Genomic DNA, 22918 nt, shown 5'->3' with positions numbered 1-22918 from the left:
TTAAAAATATAATTATCTACTATACAAAGCTTCAGAGTATGCTTTATGTCCATGCCTTTAATGTACATGATCAAGAAAAAGCCAACAAAATAATCATTCCTGGGTAATTTGGGAAACAGGGACATGTCTCGGTTTGAAAGATGTTTCAGAAAGCATCTTGCATTTAGAAGGACTCATCAGAGGTATTTTGTGAGTAACTATACAGAAAATCCCTCTTTAAACCTGCAAGTTCTTCAAAGCCTCCTGAGTTTAAAATACATAATGAATTTTGTGGTACTATGAAAAAAAAGACAAATTCTAAAAAAAAACAAGATTTTATGATTATTGCTGGTTGAGATTAGATTTTTATCTTTTTCATTGTAAAAGGAAAACCTCACAGAGGTATCTTTATGCAATATGTTGTTAGTTTGGGCAGAAACAAAAGCAGACATTCACATAACAAACATGACAGACAAAGGACATTTTACCTCAGTTAGAGCAAAACTGACTTGGACTTAGCAGTCAGAATTAGCACTGAGACCCAGCAGAGCCTACAATAAAAGCACTTTCCTGGCTACAGTTTCTCTCTCACATGGCAATTCTTCCTTAGAGTCTCTGTTGAGGTTTGTGATTTTAATTAGGATCTTTTTAGAAGCTAGTAATTATATCAACTAATAACCTATTAATGTTAAGACAAAATGGAGGAAAAACATTAATAATGAAAAAATAATCACCACAGAGGTCAGATATTATCTCCATGGTTGTATATAATATAGGTGTATGGATCCTATTGGACTCAATGGGACAATGACATATAATGGTGGTCATCACTTTGGATTGTCCCAAGAAGTCACATGGAGTATGCTTGCTTTATAATATCATTAGTCAAACTTAGCCTCCAGGTCAAATGGTTGCTTCCATCTTGATGAGGATCCTCAAGTCACATGTGCAATAAAGCAGGTCATATATTCTGTTCAAGTTGAACTCAGCTCCAGGATAATGTAATTACACCTATCATCAGGGCATTCAAGGTTGTTACGCAATCCACTTTGTGTGGGAGGTAAGAACATAGTGAAAGGATAAAGAAAAAGGCTGGCAAATGGTAGAAATAGCAAAAAATTGCTACAAAGTAGCCCAGGGGATTCAAGTTATGACTGTAGACTGTTAAGCTATAAGAAGTTCACTCAGTCATTCTGCTCTTCATTGTATGGCTCTCAGAAAGGAGAGGAAGATGGCATGGGAGAGAGGGAAGGTTGTTCAAAGAGATGTGTTTTGGTGCTGGACACCTAAACCTTCTCAGGTTCAGATCCAAGGTTGCTTTGGGATTGATAGTCAGACATTCCCATAAGCATTGTTGGTCCTTCATCAAAACAAGTGAAAGGATGCAGTCTCTCCATCTATGTACAGAGAGAATGATTGTGGTGTTGGGGGACTTGAGGTTTTTATAGTACAGAACAGGGGAGCTGTAGCTTAAGTTTTCCTGCCTGGCCCACAGTCAGGGCAAATCTCTTTCACCTGCCAGTCCCACAGCCTCTCAGACCCGACCAAGTAAACACAGAGACTTATGTTGCTTTCAAACTGTATGGCCGTGGCAGGCTTCTTGCTAACTGTTCCTATAGCTTAAATTAATCCACTTCTATAAATCTATACCTTGCCACATGACTCGTGGCTTACCGGCATCTTCACAAGCTGTTTCTCATCGTGGGGCTGGCAGTGTCTCTCTGACTCAGCCTTCCACTTCCCAGCTTTATTCTCCTCCTTGCCCCGCCTATACTTCCTGCCTAGCCAACAGCCAATCAGTGTTTTATTGATTAATCAGCAACACATTTGCCATACATCCCACAGCACTTCCCCCCCCCTTTTTTTTTTTTCAAAAAGGAAGGTTTTAACCTTAACAAAGTAAAATTACACATAATTTGGGAATTTGGGCGTAGCTTCTCTTACTACTTCCTGCTGGAAGGGGGCGCTGTATCTTATGGGGAAACAAAGAAAATTTTAGAATTATGGAATAGTCCATGAGGCTGTATCGTCTGAGCCAGATGCCTTCAAACCATTCTGGATGTTGGATCATCTGGACCATGGTGTCATTGGAGACCTTCAGGGGGTCTTGGCTGGTCAAACCTGATGTATCTTAATCTTGAACAAATCCATAGCCTCTGGCTTTCTGTGGAAACAAAAGAGACTCTTTTCCAAAGCAACATATCCTTATATCCAAATTTTGAAGTCAAGGTACCTTTAAAATATACATTTTGGCATAACTCAACATCTTTTACAATCAAATGTTTTTCTGCAGTTAAAAGTCCCTAAGACAACACAATCCAGATTCTCTGTGTAATATCCATTTTTACGTGGCTTATTTTTTATACTACCTTTACTGTCTCTTTAATGACTTTATTTTTTAAAACTATGTATTTGTTTCTATAACTCTATATATCACCTTTTTTGTCTCTTTCAAGCCTACATATCTTTTACAAACATTGTAAACTATTACATCTGAATCTGTCTTATTGTGAATCTCTCGCTTTAAACTGCAGCAGCTGTGGCTGCTGGCTCTGCCCACCTCAGCTTCCCAACATGGCAGCGGTATGCTTACCACCAGCTCTGGGAGCCATCGTGGGTCCATGCCTTTATCCAAGCAGCATGTAGCTCAGAAACCTCTTTTTTTTGTTTTGTGCTAGCAAAGTCTAAATCCACCATGCAGCTTAATGTGCCACTTGCAGAGGCCTCATTCCCGCCATACAGCAGGTTGAGCAAGCACGCTAGGAACCCACCAATAGCTGAAACCAGCAGCTGCCGCTCATTTGAGAGAGACAATTAGGAAGCTGTTTTTAGCTCCGTTTTAGAATCTTTTTTCTCAGTTTTTAGGTGGAAACTCTTGCCACCACGTTGGACGCCATTTGTAGCTTAAGTTTTCCTGCCTGGCCCACAGTCAGGGCAAATCTCTTTCACCTGCCAGTCCCACAGCCTCTCAGACCCGACCAAGTAAACACAGAGACTTATGTTGCTTTCAAACTGTATAGCCGTGGCAGGCTTCTTGCTAACTGTTCCTATAGCTTAAATTAATCCACTTCTATAAATCTATACCTTGCCACATGACTCGTGGCTTACCGGCATCTTCACAAGCTGTTTCTCATCGTGGGGCTGGCAGTGTCTCTCTGACTCAGCCTTCCACTTCCCAGCTTTATTCTCCTCCTTGCCCCGCCTATACTTCCTGCCTAGCCAACGGCCAATCAGTGTTTTATTGATTAATCTGCAACACATTTGCCATACATCCCACAGCAGGGAGCCTTTAAGGGTGGAAGTCTTCATCAGCTGATTATATCACTAAAATATAAAAAATAGGGGGTTTTATTTGTGTTCCCCCATACTAGAGATTCTGAGGTTAATATCAGTACAGGTCAAGGTTCCTGCCAGGAAATTTTAGACACACCCAAGTCTTTTAGATAATAAAACCATCACTTACTATATACCAGGACATTCAAAAAAATCCCCATGATAACAAAATTATTATTTGTAGATATATAACATTGAAGGTATAAAAGCCATTAGTACCGTATCATCTACAATGTAGTCCAGCATCATACTGTTAGGTATGATATGAATCCAGGCCATGAATACTGACAATCCTTCTCTGCAGATTCAAGTTGAGGAGCTACCAGTCTTCTTTGGCCTTCATATTTGCCGTTGAGGAGATCAACAGGAACACTCACATTTTACCCAACACATCTCTAGGATTTGAGCTCTACAATGTTAAAAACAATCTACGGGATATTACGCAGAACGCTTTTTTTTGCCTCACAGGAATGGGAAAAAACATTCCCAATTACACATGCAAAAGAAAGAACAAGGTTGCTGCTTTGCTTACAGGAACAGAATGGGAAACATCCATACAAGTTGCGAGACTGCTGAATCTTTACAAATATCCACAGGTGAGGAACATGGCTGGGAGGGAACAAGAAACCCATATTAAACTGCAGACATTTGGTATATTTTCAATGTAAAGAGGTGAAGCTGTGACATTCATCTATCAAAGAGATCAAATCAGATATTTGGTTATCTGTCATCATATACTTTTCTCGAGATAGAGAAGAAGAAGACGCTGGAGCCTATACTGGGTGTTTAGAAAACTCTGTGTCTTGTGAGAAATTCTCTATAAATATCTTCAGAAACAAGATGTGAGTTTAAAATACCATGAACAGAAGGTAGTCTAGACCAATAAAAGTGTCACCTCAGGTTTAAAACTGTGTTCTATGTCAATGTTTTCACTTATGTTTCCTATTTTCTTCAGATTACTTTTGGGCCATTTGACGCTATTCTAAGTGACAGAGTCCAGTTTTCTTCTCTCTACCAGACAGCACAAAAGGACATGTCTCTGTCACATGGCATTGTCATTTTGATGGTTCATTTCAACTGGACCTGGGTGGGACTGATTCTCATAGATGACCGCAATGCGGCTGAGTTTCTATCAAACTTGAGAAGAGAGATGGACAAGAATAGAGTGTGTGTAGCTTTTGTAGAAATGATTCCTGACAGCCAGGTTTACTCGGGCTATGAATCCAGAACAATTCATCAAAATATCCTGAAATCATCTACAAATGTTGTTTTCCTTTATGATGTTACTCAATATTTATATGGTCTAATATTATATATAGGAATGCATTCAATTACTTGGAAAGTCTGGATCATTAAGTCACAATGGGATGTAACTACTGATGTTCCGTATTTCATATTTGATCCATTACATGGGAGTCTCACTTTTGCACAACACCATGCTGAGATTTATGATTTTAAGAAGTTTATCCAGACATACAAGCCTTCCAAATATCCAGAAGACTATATCCTTGCTCTTTTGTGGAACAGATATTTCAATTGCTCTTTTTCTGGACCCAATTGTAAAATATTAGGTAGCTGTCAACCCAATGCTTCCTTGGAAATGTTGCCTGGAAATGCTTTGGAAATGGATATGACTGAAGAGAGTTACAATGTATATAATTCTGTATATGCTCTGGCTCACAGTCTCCATGAAATGACTCTGAAACAAGTGGAAATTCACCCTCCTGGAAGTGGGGAGGTAAATACCTATCCTTGGGAGGTAATTTCTCTTCTTGTGTATATTGTCAAACGTACTTTGACATACTGAGGTTTCCTAAAAGCACAGAATACATGATTGCACACTGTGGCAGGTTTTACCAAAAATCACCTGAGAGACTGTATATAATTCTTTGTCTAGATGTCTTTGCAGACACATGTGTCATTGTTCAGACTGAATGAGTGGCAATAAAGTTTAAATCTGTATATGTCATTATCTGCTTTGTGTTACAGTTATCCTTAGAATCTTCTCATGATTCTATATCCAATTGAATCCCCATTATCTCTAAGTATATTGCAGAACAGAAATAGGAGAACTATATCTTTAATGGTCAAATTCTATTCAATCCTTAAAATTCAAATTATGAAGCTATGATTAAGATTCCTAACTGACCATTTTATTTCATTTTGGACATTAACACCCCAATTTACAAACTGAAACTTTGAGTAGATTACTGTTGTGGAAATTTGCTTAAATCAACATTCATTGATACTAGGACAAATTGCTAAAGGTCTTATTAATAAAAAACTCAGAGTCAGATATTGGGGTTAATACCAAGAGATCAGAAAAGCAGGAAGAAGTCAGCAATGTTCTTACCAGTTGGTGATCCTCAGCCAAAGAGACCTACTTCCTTTATACCCACACCTATATGCATTTCTGTTCTTCATCTCACTTCCTCTCGCTGCCTAGCTACATCATTTCCTGTCTCTCTGCACAGACCTCCAGACCTCTGTGGTTTAAACCCAGTCCTGGGTTTAAAGGCATGTATCACCACACCAAGGTGGCTTTGAAATCACAGAGATCCAGAAGGAAATCTGCTTCACTAGTGACAGGATTAAAGGCGTGTGCACCATTGCCTGAACTCTATGTTTAGTATAGTAGCTGGCTTTTTCATCTGATCCACAGATAAACTTTATTAGGGTACACAATATAGTGGAAGATACAATACATCACCACAGTCGATTAAATCATTTTGTTTGCTTGCTAATTACTGTGTGTTTCTGTGTGCAAATTCTTCCTTTTGAAATTAACTAACAAGAAACATTATGATATATTCATTTTTAATATTCATCCATTGAAGTGTTTATAGCTTGGTATAACTTACAGTTCATATCAGGGATTTAGGACAATGAGACCCATTGCTGCATTGGGTTCTGTTGATCTTTCTGGGAATAAATTCATCATCAAATTCTGTATCTCTTTTAGCTTCACCCTTATCTCAACAATATCCATTCCAAATATGGTGCTGGAAAATTTATGGGTTTGGATTCACAAAGGAAATTAGAAGCAGAATATGACATTTTCAACCTCTGGAATTTTCCAGATGGTCTCAGACAAAAGATCAAAGTTGGAACATTTTCTCCAAAAGCTCCACAGGGCCAAGAACTGCTTTTGTCTGACCATATGATAAAGTGGGCTATAGGATTTACAGAGGTGGGCTGGAACTTATCTCAGTGCTTTGATCTCTATGTCAATAAACATTTGTTTGTGGATGTAATGATAGTTGGTTCCTTATAGAATGCTCATCTGTATGCACAAAACTACTGTCATATGAGGAAGTATTTTTGCATTATTCTGAGTAATGGGATTGTTTATTTTTCTATGCTTTTTTTCTGTGTGCACGTATTTCCAGTAACAAATACAGTGTCTATTTATTAAGATTTCATCCTTGTCCTGAAACCACTTGACAAGTGTAGTAATTTGACTTCCAGGTTAGAAAATATCAGTTCATTGTCAATTGATTTCAGGCCCATGGCAATGAACAATAATATAGAGGGCACATGTGCATGGGTCAATTACATGTCTACCTGATAAAAAAGTCAGCAATTTGTCAAACAACAAAAAAAAAAAAAAAAAAAAAACAAGCTGATATAACTTAAGAATATAGACTTTAGTGGGTCACATTTGGCATGAGCATTTCATAATGATTCAGGCAATCATGTTGGCAAGGATCTGAGAAAGTGAGTCATGTTGTATCTTCAGTCAGGAAGTAGATTGATGTGAACACTGCTCTTCACATCACTTTTTGTTTTTATTTCAATCTTTAACAACAGCCAATGAAATAGTGATACCTAATTACGGAATAGGTATTCTCACTTCAAGTACCCTAATGTAGATCATTGCTCACACAGATTCACAAAGACTAGTTTATATGGTAATTCTAAAACTTGTCAGATTGACAAATGTAAATTAAGCATCACCATTGCAAAACAAAGCTGCTCACTCCTGCTGTCAGGAAGTACACACAGTATCCGCATGCCATTACAATTGCCCATTTAGACAAGAACTCAGTGACCAAACTTCTTATTTTGCCCTAGCTTTTATATTTTCATAATTGTTCAGATTTCTGTTGTCTTTGGATCATTGTTTAAGCACATTGATCTTCATGGGTATGCTATTTTGAAATTAGAAAGAAGTGGTGCATCAAAACAAGAATCTGCTAAAATAATTATAAAACTTGCCAACTCATTGTTCAATATTCAAAAAAACCACTTTATTGTTTTAAAACTATACACTCCTGAGTATTTCCTCTTCTATATTTAATTCCCAGCTTCCTCGTTCTGTGTGCAGCAAGAGCTGTGTTTCTGGATTCAGAAAATCACCCCAGGAAGGCAAGCCTGCCTGCTGCTATGATTGCACTCATTGTCCAGACAATGAGATTTCCAATGAGACAGGTAAGTGCCAGTCTAACTGGGGTATTCCCCAACTCCACAGTGTTCTGAAATGTCTAAGCAGAGGGACAAGTTCTGTGAAGGAACAGCAGAGATAAGTGCAGTGATTCTTTAAGTTAGAAGTAAAAATATTTTGGTTCATTTTTACCATCAGTTTAACTGGTGCTCACCCCATGGAAATTAACACCTGATTTATTTATTTGATGCACTGTAGCCATTGTTACTTTTAGAGAACAACTTTACACAGAATAGTCTGCCTGATTCACTGTGGCATTTAAAACACACACACACACACACACACACACACACACACACACACACACAAACACACTATAAATTCCTGACTTTTCATGTATTTCAAAGCATATTTAGTTTATAGTTAATACACATTTAATAGTTTGATCCTTATGACTCTTACATGCATAATTTCAATCATGGTTCCTACGTTTATCAAAGGTTATCAGAAAGGTCAAATTTGATTTAACTGTGGACATATTTTTAAATGTTTTATTTTAGACGTTCATTCATTTTGTTTTATCTCTGAGTGTTTTGCCTGCATGCTTGTATGTGTACGTACTTGCTTAGTGCACACCAAAGTTGGAAGAGGGATTCAGATCTCCTGGTGGTGGAGGCATGGATAGCGTTGACCACCATGTAGGTACTTACAACTGAAACCAGGTCCCCCTTAAGAGTAACAGATCAATGCTAAATATTTCAAAACAGTGAATCCTCTGCCTCAAATCCTATAAAATGAGGTGTATCTGTGTTGAAGAAAATCATACATATATCTTTATAAAATAGTTGTCATGACTTGTGTACCCTGTGCTTTCACTAAAGAATATATTGGGTTGTGCATATGAAGCATTCTTGCTCTGTTTAGAAACCAATAGAAGTAAACACATGGAATACAGTAGAGACATAGTGCCTTGAGAGTGTGAGCACAGCAGGAGGGCAGATCTAGAAGAAACAAATAAAATGCTCATAATGGAATAAAAGATTCTATAGATACTAGCAAAAAGATGAATTCAATAGGTTTTAATTAGAATTTTCAACAACAATTAAGTTGCAAATTCCACTTTGAAAAAATATTGATTGTTTTTAATTAAAGTATGAAATAGAATTATTTTAATGAAAATATATAGTAAGTACATTGACACTTATATCTTTTGAATTCAAGATGAAACTCACAAATTAGAAAAGATGAAGTATCACAAAATTATTCTATTACCAACTAAGACTAAAACAAGTGTTTTATATCTATCTGTTAAATAGTTCTTTTCTCCCTGGGAATGATTACACAGTTTCATAAAGGGAGTTTTTCCATCATTCATGAATCTAATAATTCTCATTCTCACAAGCACTATCAGAGAATAAACACACTGGAGAATTCAATAAACTCGATGGAAATATTTTAATTTGGATATTGAGTATGAAAACAAAACTATAAGAAAGAAATTTCAAGGCATGTAAAGATGTACTTAACTAACATGACAAAGTCACACAAAGGAATTCAGAGGGAGGGGGTTCTATGATCTAGTCAGGTTTATGTAATTTAATTCAATAATTTATGACAATATAAATTAAAAAAAATTAATTATCACTTAACTGATAAAACATTTAAGTATAGCAATGAGCAGGATAGACTTGTTTACTTCATGTCCAACAAAGAATATGGGGAGTATTGATCTGAAATGATTCATTAGAGAGCTTTTGTTATTATTACTATTGAGAACAGATTTACTTGAGTCTGAAACAACAAAGGAAATGTGGGCAAATGCCAGAGAGCTGGTGCTGGGAAGAGGATTGAGATAAAATGGGAACCTGAGCAGAGACTCACAATAACTTTAATTCCTGAGTAGATATGGATCATTGTGTGAGGTGTCCAGAAAGTCATTATGCAAACACAGAGCAGAACGACTGTCTCCAGAAAGCAGTGACATTTCTGTCCTACAAAGACCCTTTGGGGATGGCGCTCACCAACTTGGCTTTGGGCTTCTCTTCACTAACAGCTGTTGTTTTGGGGGTCTTTGTGAAGTACCACCACACTCCCATTGTCAAGGCCAACAATCAGGCTCTCTCTTACATCCTTCTCATCACTCTGATCTTCTGTTTTCTCTGTCCATTGTTCTTCATTGGCCATCCCACCACAGCCAGCTGTATCCTGCAGCAGAGCACATTTGCAGTTTTGTTCACTGTGGCTCACTCCACAGTCTTGGCCAAAACTATTACTGTGGTTCTGGCTTTCAAGATCACATTTCCAGGGAGACTGATAAGGTGGATAATGATATCAAGGGCTCCTAACTTCATCATTCCCGTCTGCACCCTCATCCAGCTTGTACTCTGTGGAGTTTGGCTGAGTACCTCTCCTCCCTATGTTGACTCAGATGCTTACACTGAACACGGACACATAGTTATTATATGCAACAAGGGCTCCACTGTTGCCTTCCATTCTGTCCTGGCATACCTCTGCTCCATGGCACTTGGGAGCTACACTTTGGCTTACCTGTCCAGGAACCTGCCTGACACATTCAATGAAGCCAAGTTCATCACTTTCAGCATGTTGGTGTTCTTCAGTGTGTGGGTCACCTTCCTCCCTGTCTACCACAGCACCAAGGGGAAACTCATGGTTGCCATGGAAGTCTTCTCTATTTTGACTTCCAGTGCAGGTCTCCTAGGATGCATCTTTCTCCCCAAGTGTCATATTATTTTGTTCAGACCACATAGGAATGTGTTTCATCATGTCAGGAACAAAGCACATTCTAGAGGAAAAGTGCATCTTACAGCTTAGTCCATGTTTTTCTTAATTATATACAAGTCTTCAAGTCTGTTTAGCATGAATCTAATTGTCAGAGATCATAGAGTAATTTAAATTTTTATATTTATTGCTTTAATTTATCCATCTTTATTCTCTACTCTTCTAATATTTTTTATGTATTTCTCTAAATTAGAAAACATATATCCTTCTTCCTTTCCAATTTGTATACCCTTAATCTCATTATGTTGTCTTATTGCTCTGGCTAGAACTTCAATTACTATATTGAATAAGTATGGAGAGAGTGGACAGCCTTGCCTCTTTCCTGATTTTAGTGGAATTGCTTTGAGTTTCTCTCCATTTAATTTGATGTTGGCTGTTGGCTTGCTGTAGATGCCCTTTAACTGAAGAATGAATAAATAAAATGTGGTACATATACACAATGGAATACTACTTAGCAGAGAAAAACAATGACATCATGAGGTTTGCATGCAAATGCATGGATCTAGAAAAAATCATCCTGAGTAAGGTAACCCAGACTCAGAAAGACAAACATGGTATGTACTCACTCATAGGAGGATACTAGATGTGGAACAAGGAAGACTGGACTGCTACTCACAACAACAGGGAGGCTACCTGGAAAACAGGACCCAAAGAAAGACACGGGGATCGCCCAATGACAGAGAAATGGAATGAGATCTACATGAACAGCCTGGACATGAGTGGGGGTAATGAAGGGCGAGGGTCAAGGGAAAGAGAGCTTGGGGGAGCAGGAGATCCCAGCTGTATCAAGAACAGAAAGGGAGAACAAGGAATAGGAGACCATGGTAAATGAAGACCACATGAGAATAGGAAGAAGCAAAGTGCTAGAGAGGCCTACAGAAATCCACAAAGATACTCCGACAATAGACTCCTAGCAATGGTCAAGAGACAGCCCGAACTGACCTACTCTGGTAATGGGATGGCCAAACACCCTAATTGTCCTGCTAGAAACCCCATCCAATGACTGAGGGAACTGGATGCAGAGATCCATGCCTAGGCCCCGGGTGGAGACCCAGGAGTCCAATTAGTGAGAAAGAGGAGAGTTTATATGAGCAAGAATTGTTGAGATCAAGGTTGGATAAAGCACAGTGACAAATAGCCAAACAAATGGAAACACATGAACTATGAACCAATGGCTGAGGGGCCCCCAACTGGATCAGGCCCTCTGAACGGGTGAGATAGTCGATTGGCTTGATCTGTTTGGGAGGCATCCAGGCAGTGGGACCAGGTCCTGTGCTCATTGCATGAGTTGGCTGTTTGAAACCTGGGGCTTATGCAGGGTCACTTGGCTCGGCCTGGGAGGAGGGGACTGGACCTGCCCTGACTGAGTTTACCAGGTTGATCTCAGTCCTCGGGGGAGGCTTTGCCCTGTAGGAGGTGGGAACGGAGGATTTGCTGGGGGGAAGGTGACGGGGGCAGGAGGGGGGAGAACAAGGGAATCCCTGGCTGATATGTTGAACTGAATTGTATTGTAAAATAAAATTAAATTAAATTTTAAAAAAGAAAGCCTATATCCATAAAAATCATTGTCTCTCTCAATTAATATTAAAGAAAAGATGAATGGGACATGTATGCATTTTTCACCTATTCAACATTGCATAACTTTGCCTTTATAGCACCAAATGTTTTTATATGTATCCATGTGTCTTTGATGCCCTTGGTATGTTTCCAAGATTTGTGTTTACATTTCATGAATGTTTTTTTCTGTGAAGGAAGGCACATTTTAAAAAAATGAATATGATTTAGACATGAAGATATTACTCTGCCAAATAACTGCATAATGAGATGCATACTAGAATAGAATAAAGACCAGTCTATTACTGAACTATAACTCAACTCAGATAACAGTTAATCAGATACTTCCCCAGTCAGTTTCATGATGGTACTTTTAAATCTGTGAGGAATGTGAAAATCCCTGCTGTAACTACTTCTATACAATGTGTGCTCATGGCTATCATTGATTGTAGATGTCCAAATGTTTTGTGTACTCAGTCTTTTATAATTATTCACTTTTGATAAATTTCTCTATATTATTTCAACTGAAACTATGTACTATGTAACTCCTGCATATTTGTGAATACTCATTTCCCCATATTTTATCAACATTTCATGTAACATGTATAATTCTGACACATTTTATTTCTTGTATAATATATGTTTGCATAAATGTTTAAGACCTTACATGCTGTTTGCCTTGTATGTTGACATTCATTGTAATCAGTCTTTTTATAGTTCACAGACAATAAAATTTCAAGAATAAGTTAGTGTTAATTATATCTACAATTCTAATTAAATTAAAAACCAGACAGATTTCAACTTTGAGAATATATCCATATTGTTGATTTTTAAAAATATATTCTCTTTATTTAGAAAACAAATGAGAGAAAACACAACCAGAACAAAATGAACAAAGATTATCAAAACAAAGTACAGTATGTAGAATACATGGAAATATAGACATACTCACACACACAAACATGTTTACACCCTGGTGTACAGCCTGCAATATAAGCAAATACAATAGTGGCATAGATCTTGTGGGAATAACCAACAAACATCAGATTTGACTTTTAGTCCAATCCATGAAATGGAAAACATAACTGACACTAATTTCTTGTTTCAAATCATCTAAAGCTAGGTAGCTCAAGGACCTAGGGAAAACCAAATACTACAATTCTAGTAAATAACATAGCAATAAAATGACTTCTAATGGCATTTTGGAATATATCAGGGCCTTTCTCGATTATTGTCAAAGAAACTTCCACAAGCAGCACATGAAAGCCAATATAGAGACCCACAGCCAGACATTACGCTGAGAATAATAGACCTTGGAATTCTCTGCCCCAAACTGTGTGACAACATACACAAGGCCTGCACTGGCCCTTAACAATTGGGATCCCAGAGCTAAAACTAGAGTGTTCACATTCCTCCATTCCTAACCCAGTATCTATTTCCAATTTCTAGGCAATTGCATATAAAAGTCAAGTTTTCTCTAAGAGAGTCTCACTAATGCAACAAAATCTTCTTTTAAATATAGGCTACAAAGCTAGCAGTAGATTCCCAAGAGAAAACAATCATGTCTTTGGAGCTTCCTTGTATCATAATGTCCTGTCAGGGCATTTCATTTTTTTCTCTTTTATTTTATGTTTTGTATTTTTGTACGTATTATGGCTTCTAGATAAAGGTTTCATAAGGTTCCTGAGAGTGTGAACAAGTGGGTCTCTATGTCTATACGTGCTTATGGTTCAGTGGTAGAATTCTCGCCTGCCTGACTGTTTTCTAATGAGAGATAGAATGGGGTTTGATCTGGGCAGGAGAAGAAGAGAATGGGGAAACTGAAAGTGGGATATATCATGTATTTTAAAAAGATATTTTTGGGGGACTTTTCTTCTGGACAGAGGTGAGTGCCCTGACTCAGTTCGGACCCAATCCCTGGGCACCAGCCACTCCGGGGAAGACCTGCCCAACTTGGCCCCAGGTTCTGGCCACTGGGCAGGTTCTCTTTTAGCCCCATCCGGGAAGGATCCCCTTCTCCAAGACCCCCAGCAGACCCTGCAATCTCCACGCCCTGCCCCCACACCCATCTGTCCGAGACCCCAGCCACTTCCTGAGACTTAGAGGCCGGCTCCCAGCTCCCATCCTGCCCCAGACTTCCCTTCTGGACAGAGAGCTCCCATCCTGCCCTGGAGTTCCCATTTGGACAAGAGAGCTCCCATTTGGACAAGAGAGAGAGACTTCCTGAATCTGTCAGCTCTGTCTGAACCAAGTGTGCTGATAAGACCAAGAAGGAACCACAATGAGATGGGTAGATGTCAAGGCAGAAGTACATACAACAAAATAAAGAGAAATACAGCAACACCAGAACCTAGCCATCTTCCAACATCTAGACCTGAACATCAAAAATTGGAAGAAACAGAAGAAAACAGCCTTATGAATGACATCATGAAGAAGGTAGAGGCTTGTGTAGAGGAAAAGACAAAAAAATGGGAAGAACGCTGTAAACAACTAGAGGAAAGGGCAAACAAATTAGAAGAAAACAATAAAGTCCTGGAATAAAACAATAAGGTACTGAAAGAAAATCAAGAAAAAGCAATGAAACAAATGAAGGAAACAGTCCAAGACCTGAAAAGGGAAATAGAAAAAATGAAGAAGACACAAACAGAGGGAATGCTGGAAATAGAAAATCTGAGTAAACGATCAGGAACTTCAGATGCAAGTATAACCAACAGAATGCAAGAGATGGAAGAGAGGATCTCTGGCATTGAAGATACAGTAGAAGAAATAGATTCATCAGTCAAAAAAAACACTAAAGCCAACAATGTCATGACCCAAAATTTCCAAGAAATTTGGGACACCATGAAAAGACCAAACTTACGAATAATAGAGGTAGAAGAAGGAGAAGAATACCAACTCAAGGGCACAGAAAATATATTCAACAAGATCATAGAAGAAAACTTTCCCAACTTAAAAAAGAAAATGCCTATGAAGATACAAAAGCCTATAGAACACCAAACAGACTAGACCCCCAAAAAAGTCCCCTCGCCACATAATAATTAAACAACTAAATGTACAGAATAAAGAAAGAATATTAAGAGCAGCAAAGGAAAAAGGCCAAGTGACTTATAAAGGCAAACCCATCAGAATAATACCTGATTTCTCAATGGAGACTTTGAAAGGCAGAAGGACCTGGACAGATGTAATGCAGACACTAAGAGACCATGGATGCCAGCCTAGACTAATACACCCAGAAAAATTTTAATCATCATAGATGGAGTGAACAAGACATTCCAAGACAAAGCCAGATTTAAACAATATTTATCCACAAACCCAGCCCTACAGAAAGCACTAGAAGGAAAATTCCAACCTAAGGAAGTCAGATATACCCTTGAAAACACAGGCAATAGATAAAGCCACAGCAGTAAACCCCAAGGAAGAGAAGGACACACACATTACCACCAAAAAATAACAGGAATGAACAATCACTGGTCATTAATATCCCTCAATATCAATGGACTTAATTCACCTATAAAAAGACATAGGCTTACAGAATGGATACGAAAGCAGGACCCACCTTTCTTCTGCATACAAGAAACACATCTCAAATTCAAAGATAGACACTACATAAGAATAAAAGGCTGGGAAAAGACTTTCCATTCAAATAGTCTTAATAAACAAGTGGGTGTAGTCATCCTGATATCCAGCAAAATAGACTTCAAACTAAAATCAATCAAAAGAGATCAAGAATGGCATTACATACTCATCACAGGAAAGATTCACCAAGTGAAGTTTCAATTCTGAACATTTATGCCCCAAACACGAGGGCACCCACATATGTAAAAGAAACATTACTAAAGCTTAAAACACATATAAAACCCCACACATTAATAGTGGGAGACCTCAACACCCCACTTTCACCACTGGACAGATCTCCCAAATCAAAACTTAACAGAGAAATAAAGTACCTAACTGATGTCATGACTCAAATGGACTTAATCAATATCTACAGAACATTCCATCCTAACAAAAAAGAATATACCTTCTTCTCAGCACCCCATGGAACCTTCTCTAAAATCGACCACATACTTGGCAACAAAACAAATCTCAACAGATACAAAACAATTGGAATAACGTCCTGTGTCCTACCAGACCACCATGGTCTAAAGTTAGACTTCAATAACAACAAAAACTACAGAAAACCTACAATCTCATGGAAACGGAATAACACTCAACTGAATCACCAATGGATTAAGGAAGAAATAAAGAAAGAAATTAAAGATTTCCCAGAGATCAACGAAAATGAAGACACCACATACCCAAACCTATGGGACACTATGAAAGCAGTGCTAAGAGGGAAATTTATAGCAATAAATGCCCACATAAATAAGTTGGAGAAATCTCACACTAGTGACTTAACAGCACACCTGAAAGCTCTAGAGCAAGAAGAAGCAAAGTCTCCCAGGAAAAATAGATGCCAGGAAATTATCAAAGTGAGATCTGAAATCAATAAAATAGAAACAAAGAGAATAATACAAAAAATTAATGAAACAAAGAGTTGGTTCTTTGAGAAAATCAACAAGATAGACAAGCCCTTATCCAAACTAACCAAAAGACACAGAGAGAGCATCCAAATCAATGAAATCAGAAATGAAAAGGGGGACATAACAACAGACATTGAGGAAATCCAGAGAATCATGAGGTCATACTTCAAAAACTTCTACTCCACAAAACTGGAAAACCTAAAAGAAATGGATAGCTTCCTGGATAGGTACCACATACCTAAGTTAAATCAAGATCAGATAAACTATTTAAATAATCCAATAACCCCTAAGGAAATAGAAACAGTCATTAAAAGTCTCCCAACCAAAAAAAGCCCAGGACCAGATGGTTTCAGTGCAGAATTCTACCAGATACTCAAAGAAGAGTTAATACCAATACTCTCTAAATTGTTCCACACAATAGAAACAGAAGGAACATTACCAAACTCCTTTTATGAGGCTACAATTACCCTGATTGCTAAACCAAACAAGGATACAACAAAGAAAGAGAACTACAGACCGATCTCCCTCATGAACATTGATGCAAAAATACTCAATAAAATACTGGCAAACAGACTCCAAGAACACAACAAAACAATTATCCACCATGATCAAGTAGGATTCATTCCAGGGATGCAAGGATGGTTCAACATACGAAAGTCCATCAATGTAATACACCATATAAACAAACTCAAAGAAAAAAACCACATGATAATCTCACTAGATGCAGAAAAGGCATTTGACAAAATCCAACACCCCTTCATGATAAAGGTCTTGTAGTGATCAGGAATACAGGGAACATACCTAAACATAATAAAGGCAATTTACGTCAAGCCAACAGCCAACATCAAATTAAATGGAGAGAAACTCAAAGCAATCCCACTAAAATCAGGAATGAGGCAAGGCTGTCTGCTCTCCCCATACTTATTCAATATAGTACTTGAGATTAAGGGGATACAAATTGGAAAGGAAGAAGTCAAGCTTTCCCTATCTGCAGATGACAGGATAGTATACTTGAGTGACCCAAAAGATTCAACCAAGGAACTGATACAGCTTGTAAACACCTTCAGCAACATAGCAGGATACAAGAGCAACTCAAAAAAATCAGTAGCCCTCCTATATACAATGGACAAAGAAGCAGAGAAGGAAATCAGAGATACATCACCCTTTATAATAGCCACAAATGACATAAAATACCTTGGGGTAACACTAACCAAGCAAGTGAAGGACCTATATGACAAGAACTTTAAGTCCCTGAAAAAAGAAATTGAAGAAGATGTCAGAAAATGGAAAGATCTCCCATGCTCATGGATAGGCAGGACTAACATAGTAAGAATGGCAATTTTACCAGAAGCAATCTACAGATTCAAGGCAATCCCCATCAAAATACCAACACAATTCTTCACAGACCTGGAAAGAATAATACTAAACTTCATATGGAAAGACAAAAAATCCAGGATAGCCAAAAGAATCCTGTACAATAACAAAACCTCTGGAGGCATCACGATCCCTGACTTCAAGCTGTACTATAGAGCTACAGTAAAAAAAACAGCTTGGTACTGGCATAAATACTGATATGTGGACCAATGGAATCGAATTGAAGACCCTGACATTAATCCGCACACCTATGAACATGTAATTTTTGACAAAGAAGCCAAAAGTGCACAACAGAAAAAAGAAAGCATCTTCAACAAATGGTGCTGGCATAACTGGATATCAACATGTAGAAGACTGCAAAGAGATCCATATCTATCACCGTGCATAAAACTTAAGTCCAAGTGGATCAAAGACCTCAACATAAGTCCAGCTACTCTGAACCTGCTAGAAGAGAAAGTAGGAAGTAGTCTTGAATGCATTGGCATAGGAGACCACTTCCTAAATAGAACACCAGTAGCACAGACACTGAGAGAAACAATCAATCAATGGGACCTCTTGAAACTGAGAAGCTTTTGTAGAGCAAAGGATACAGTCAACAAGGCAAAGCGACAGCCTACAGAATGGGAAAAGATCTTCACCAACCCCACATCTGACAGAGGACTGATATCCAGAATATATAAGGAACTCAAGAAATTAGACATCAAAATGCCCAACAGTCCAATTAAGAAATGGGCTATAGAACTAAACAGAGAATTCTCAAAAGAGGAAACTCAAATGGCTGAAAGACATTTAAGGAATTGCTCAACATCCCTAATCATCAGGGAAATGCAAATCAAAACAACTCTGAGATACCACATTACGCCTGTCAGAATGGCTAAGATCCAAAACACTGAAGACACCTTATGCTGGAGAGGATGTGGAGCTAGGGGAACTCTCCTCCTCTGCTAGTGGGAATGCAAGCTTGTACAACCACTTTAGAAATCAATATGGCGCTTTCTTAGAAAATTGGGAATCCATCTCCCCCAAGATCCAGCTATACCACTCTTGGACATATACCCAAGGAATGCTCAACCACACCACAAGAGCACTTGTTCAGCTATGTTCATATCAGCATTGTTTGTAATAGCCAGAACATGGAAACAACCTAGATGCCCTTTAACTGAAGAATGGATAAACAAAATGTGGTACATATACACAATGGAATACTACTTAGCAGAGAAAAACAATGACATCATGAGGTTTGCATGCAAATGGATGCATCTAGAAAAAATCATCCTGAGTGAGGTAACCCAGACTCAGAAAGACAAACATGGTAACGCCCGCATTACTGTCACCCATTCACCATGTCCGATCGAGGGGCTGCGGATTAAAAAATAGAGACAAGAGACAGTGAGTCATTCGCCACGGCTGAAAGCCGAATGCCAGCCGAATGCCATTTATTGAAAGAGGGAGGAAACCTTAAATACAGGCTTACAGCACAATGGCGGATCCCCAGAGGGCAGAAGTTTGCTACTGAATGTTCTACATTCTTGCATCTAAGCTGTTAACGCCCAATATGCAAGATACACAAACAAGGAACTTCCCTAAAGCATTCAGGAGGGTGGGTACTGGCAGGGAATTAGCATAGGGAGGACACCTGGTCAAGTTCGGCAAGCAGGCAATGGCTTTACTCAATATGGGAGGAGACCAGGGCCCTACAGGTCCCCCCTTTTTACTAAAAAATGAGCTTCTTACTTAGGTTGCGTGGGACGTCAGCAGGTCACCTTACCCGTCATGGAGATACCTGCCCAGGCCACACAAGTGCTCTGTCTTAGGTTGATGACTGCCCCCCAAGCATTACCTGTCTCTGAATACTCATTATCATACAGACTCAGCCACGTGAGCTGTAGAGTAACTGTTGCCAAAGATCTCAAAGTGGCACTGGGCTTGCAATCTGTGCTACACAGAAAAGACCAACAGAAGTCATAACCCACCCATAGCCAGGAGGCTAAAGGCGATTGAGCCATTCCCTTCTTAAACAAGCTTTATTGCAAATTGGAGTCCTTGTAAGGTGGTATCCCATAAGCAAATGGAACTTGACTTTTAATAATTTTCACAACTTTCAAAGCCAATTTAAATGTATAAATGTAGAATTAAATTTATCATGCCCAATAAAAGATTAACTAACTGTGGTAGCTACTTTTGCTGCCCGGGTCTCCATTGTGCTAGCTGTAGTACCCAATTATGAAATAGCCATCCCAGAAATAGTAGTAGCAGTGGCCACCACTGCTATAACAGCAACAACGGCAACAGTGATGTCAGTCTCTTCTGGAGCATGTGAGCATCATCTGTGTCTAACTGCCCCAGTCCACTGGCATGGACGCAGCTCCAGGAATACGAACCACCAAGGCCCATTTTTCTTGATCCCAGCACTACTTAGGCTGGCAGGTCTGCAAAAGAACAACTAAGAACCATAAAGAAAACAAAAACAAAAACAGCAAACAAGGAGCAGAACTAATGGTCTCATAAATGGCTACATTCAGGCTCACAAATTTTAAGGTGTCTATAAAAGAGGCTAGATGAATTTCAGGAGGCCAATAAAAGTTGCACAGAGCCACTCCTGAAAAGTAGGGTACTACACCAGCTTGAAGAGAGTTGCAAAATGTGAAAAGGCTTAGCTGGCATGCTACTGTTAACAAATGAAGGTCATTGACCTTCGGGGTTATCCTTAATCTCCAAAGTGTGACACATTCTCAACATTTTTGAAAAAAGTTACCATACATTACCTTCTGAAGAATCCAACCACATGGCTACAATTCCTAGGCTTACGTTAATGCTTGCCAAGGCTGGCAGTATTGGGCTCTCAATCCCCATTGGCATCAGAAGGGGAGAGTTTTTTACGAAGGCCCAATAGGTCTCTGCCATGTTGGGATTCAGCAGCAGCCACAGGGCACACATAGCACTCAGGAACCCAAAGAGGAACTTCATTGTCCTGTGGAAAGACACAAACAGATCCCCGGGCCCACACCAACACCGGATTGGGTCCCCTCCAAGTGCCAGTAGAAAGATCCTTCCATCGTACCAGAGGATGATTTGCAACAGGAGCCCTCCAGTGCTTATCTGCAGCGGATACTCCAGCAGAATCCACCAATAAAAATTTAAAATATATAAAACAAGGGAAAGAATAGAATGTGGAGAAGAGAGATGAGCCCCTAGCTCCCCCCTTTTTACTTTAGAAATATATGTTTTTAAGGTAAGATGGCAGTATTCTACTATAGCCTGTCCTTGAGGATTATAAGGAATACCAGTCTTATTAATGATAGAAAAGTCTTGGCAGAATTTTGAAAATCCCGTACTGCTGTAGGCGGGACCATTATCAGTTTTTATGCATTTTGGCACGCCCATGTAAGCAAAAGCATGAAGGCAATGATTCTTTACATCCTTAACCGTTTTTTCCTGAATGGGCAGAAGCAAAAATTAGAGAGGAATATGTATCAATAGACACATGGACATATTGTAATTTTCTAAAGGAAGGCACGTGTGTGACGTCCATCTGCCACACATGATTAGGTAAAAGTCCTCGGGGATTAACTCCCAAATGAGGAACAGGTAAAAATTCAACACAAATAGGACATGATTTAACTATCTGGATGGCTTGTTCCCGGGTTATGCCTGTATGATGACAAAGAGATCCAGCATTAAGATGATAACGTTGATGCAACTGAGTAGCCTTATCAAAGGCAGAACAAACTAATGTGACAGCCATACGAGTAATGGCGTCAGCCCTCTGATTACCTTCACTTAGAGGTCCAGGCAATTGAGTGTGAGCTCTAATATGGCCCACATAAAGGTTATGTGAGCGGGACCATATAAGTCCTTGCACTTGCAATAAATATTCATGAATGGGAGAAATGGATGGTATGTAGGCTGTTGTCTCCAAAGGCATAATGGCATGTGCCACATATTGACTATCAGTATAAATATTTACACTCTCATCAGAAAACATCTGTAAAGCAAGCAACAGTGCCTGTACCTCTGCCATTTGGGCAGAAGTGCCCTGGACTTTCATTCTCTTTACTATGTTACCAGAAACCACTGCAGCAAAACCACGTGAAGTGCCATCAGTAAATACTACACGGGCCTGAGGAATAGGAGTCATCTGTACTATCTTGGGAAATATAACTGGATGCAATTTAAAAAAAAATGACACACATCATTGGAGGGGTAGTGAGTATCAAACCGACCCTGCATGGAGCATGTCAATATGGTCCAATCATTATCATTAGCTTGCAACCATGCTATTTGAGACTGGGTGTATGGGTTCACCACAATATCTGGCTCCTTACCAAAAGTTTGAACACTGATCTTGATTCCCTTAAATATAATCTGAGCAACAGCCTGTGGATAAGGAGTAATAGTTTTTGCTGGAGAAGCTGGGGAATGTACCCATAGAATAGGACCTGTTTGCCAAAACACTCCAGTAGGTGAATGAGTAAAACAAAATACCAAATACAATAAGGGAGAAGAAAGATCTATATACTGCACATGAGCCTGTTCCAGGGCCTCTTGCACTCGTTGTAGGGCTACACGTCCTTCAGCTGTTAATTTACGGGGAGATAAAGGGTCAGGGTCGCCCTTTAAGATGTCATACAAAGGATGAAGTTGACCTGTTGGAATCTTTAAAGTGGACCAAAGCCATTGAATATCCCCCAGAAAGGTTTGGAAATCATTAAGTGTGTGTCGCTGATCCATACGCAGAGTAATCTTTTGTGGACATATGTCTATGCATAACAATTCATGACCTAAAAAATGATAGGGAAAGGATACCAGTACCTTTTCTGGGGCTATTTGTAAATTAGCCAGGCTAAGAACCTCTTGTAATTTAGAAAAGGCATCAAAAACAAGTTTTTTATCTTTAGCAGCCAATAAAATATCATCCATATGAGTCAATCTCAATTAAATGCCAATGTTTAGGAATTGCCATAGGGGCAGG

The 22918-nt window shown here is 38.9% G+C and overlaps 1 protein-coding gene across 1 annotated transcript; it reads left to right on the top strand.

Moving 5' to 3' along the window:
* The first annotated feature begins 2553 nt into the window (after positions 1–2553).
* Positions 2554–10528, top strand: LOC131897925 (vomeronasal type-2 receptor 116-like). The gene is made up of 6 exons (XM_059248962.1): positions 2554–2621; positions 3617–3908; positions 4268–5071; positions 6275–6502; positions 7620–7743; positions 9600–10528. Exons 1-6 carry the CDS (start codon positions 2554–2556, stop codon positions 10526–10528), a joined length of 2445 nt encoding a protein of 814 aa, XP_059104945.1.
* The last annotated feature ends 12390 nt before the right edge of the window (positions 10529–22918 follow it).

Source organism: Peromyscus eremicus, chromosome 23 (assembly GCF_949786415.1).
Source record: "Peromyscus eremicus chromosome 23, PerEre_H2_v1, whole genome shotgun sequence".
Classification (NCBI taxonomy): domain Eukaryota; kingdom Metazoa; phylum Chordata; class Mammalia; order Rodentia; family Cricetidae; genus Peromyscus; species Peromyscus eremicus.
This window is presented reverse-complemented; position numbering and strand designations above follow the sequence as displayed.

What these genes read in the sequence shown, in the direction of transcription:
- LOC131897925 (XM_059248962.1), top strand. Translation starts at nt 2,554, where the DNA reads ATGGCAGCGGTATGCTTACCACCAGCTCTGGGAGCCATCGTGGGTCCA. An exon ending in ATCTTTACAAATATCCACAG is followed by an intron (nt 3,909 to 4,267) that starts GTGAGGAACATG and finishes TATTTTCTTCAG; the next exon opens with ATTACTTTTGGGCCATTTGA. An exon ending in TGAGATTTCCAATGAGACAG is followed by an intron (nt 7,744 to 9,599) that starts GTAAGTGCCAGT and finishes ATTCCTGAGTAG; the next exon opens with ATATGGATCATTGTGTGAGG.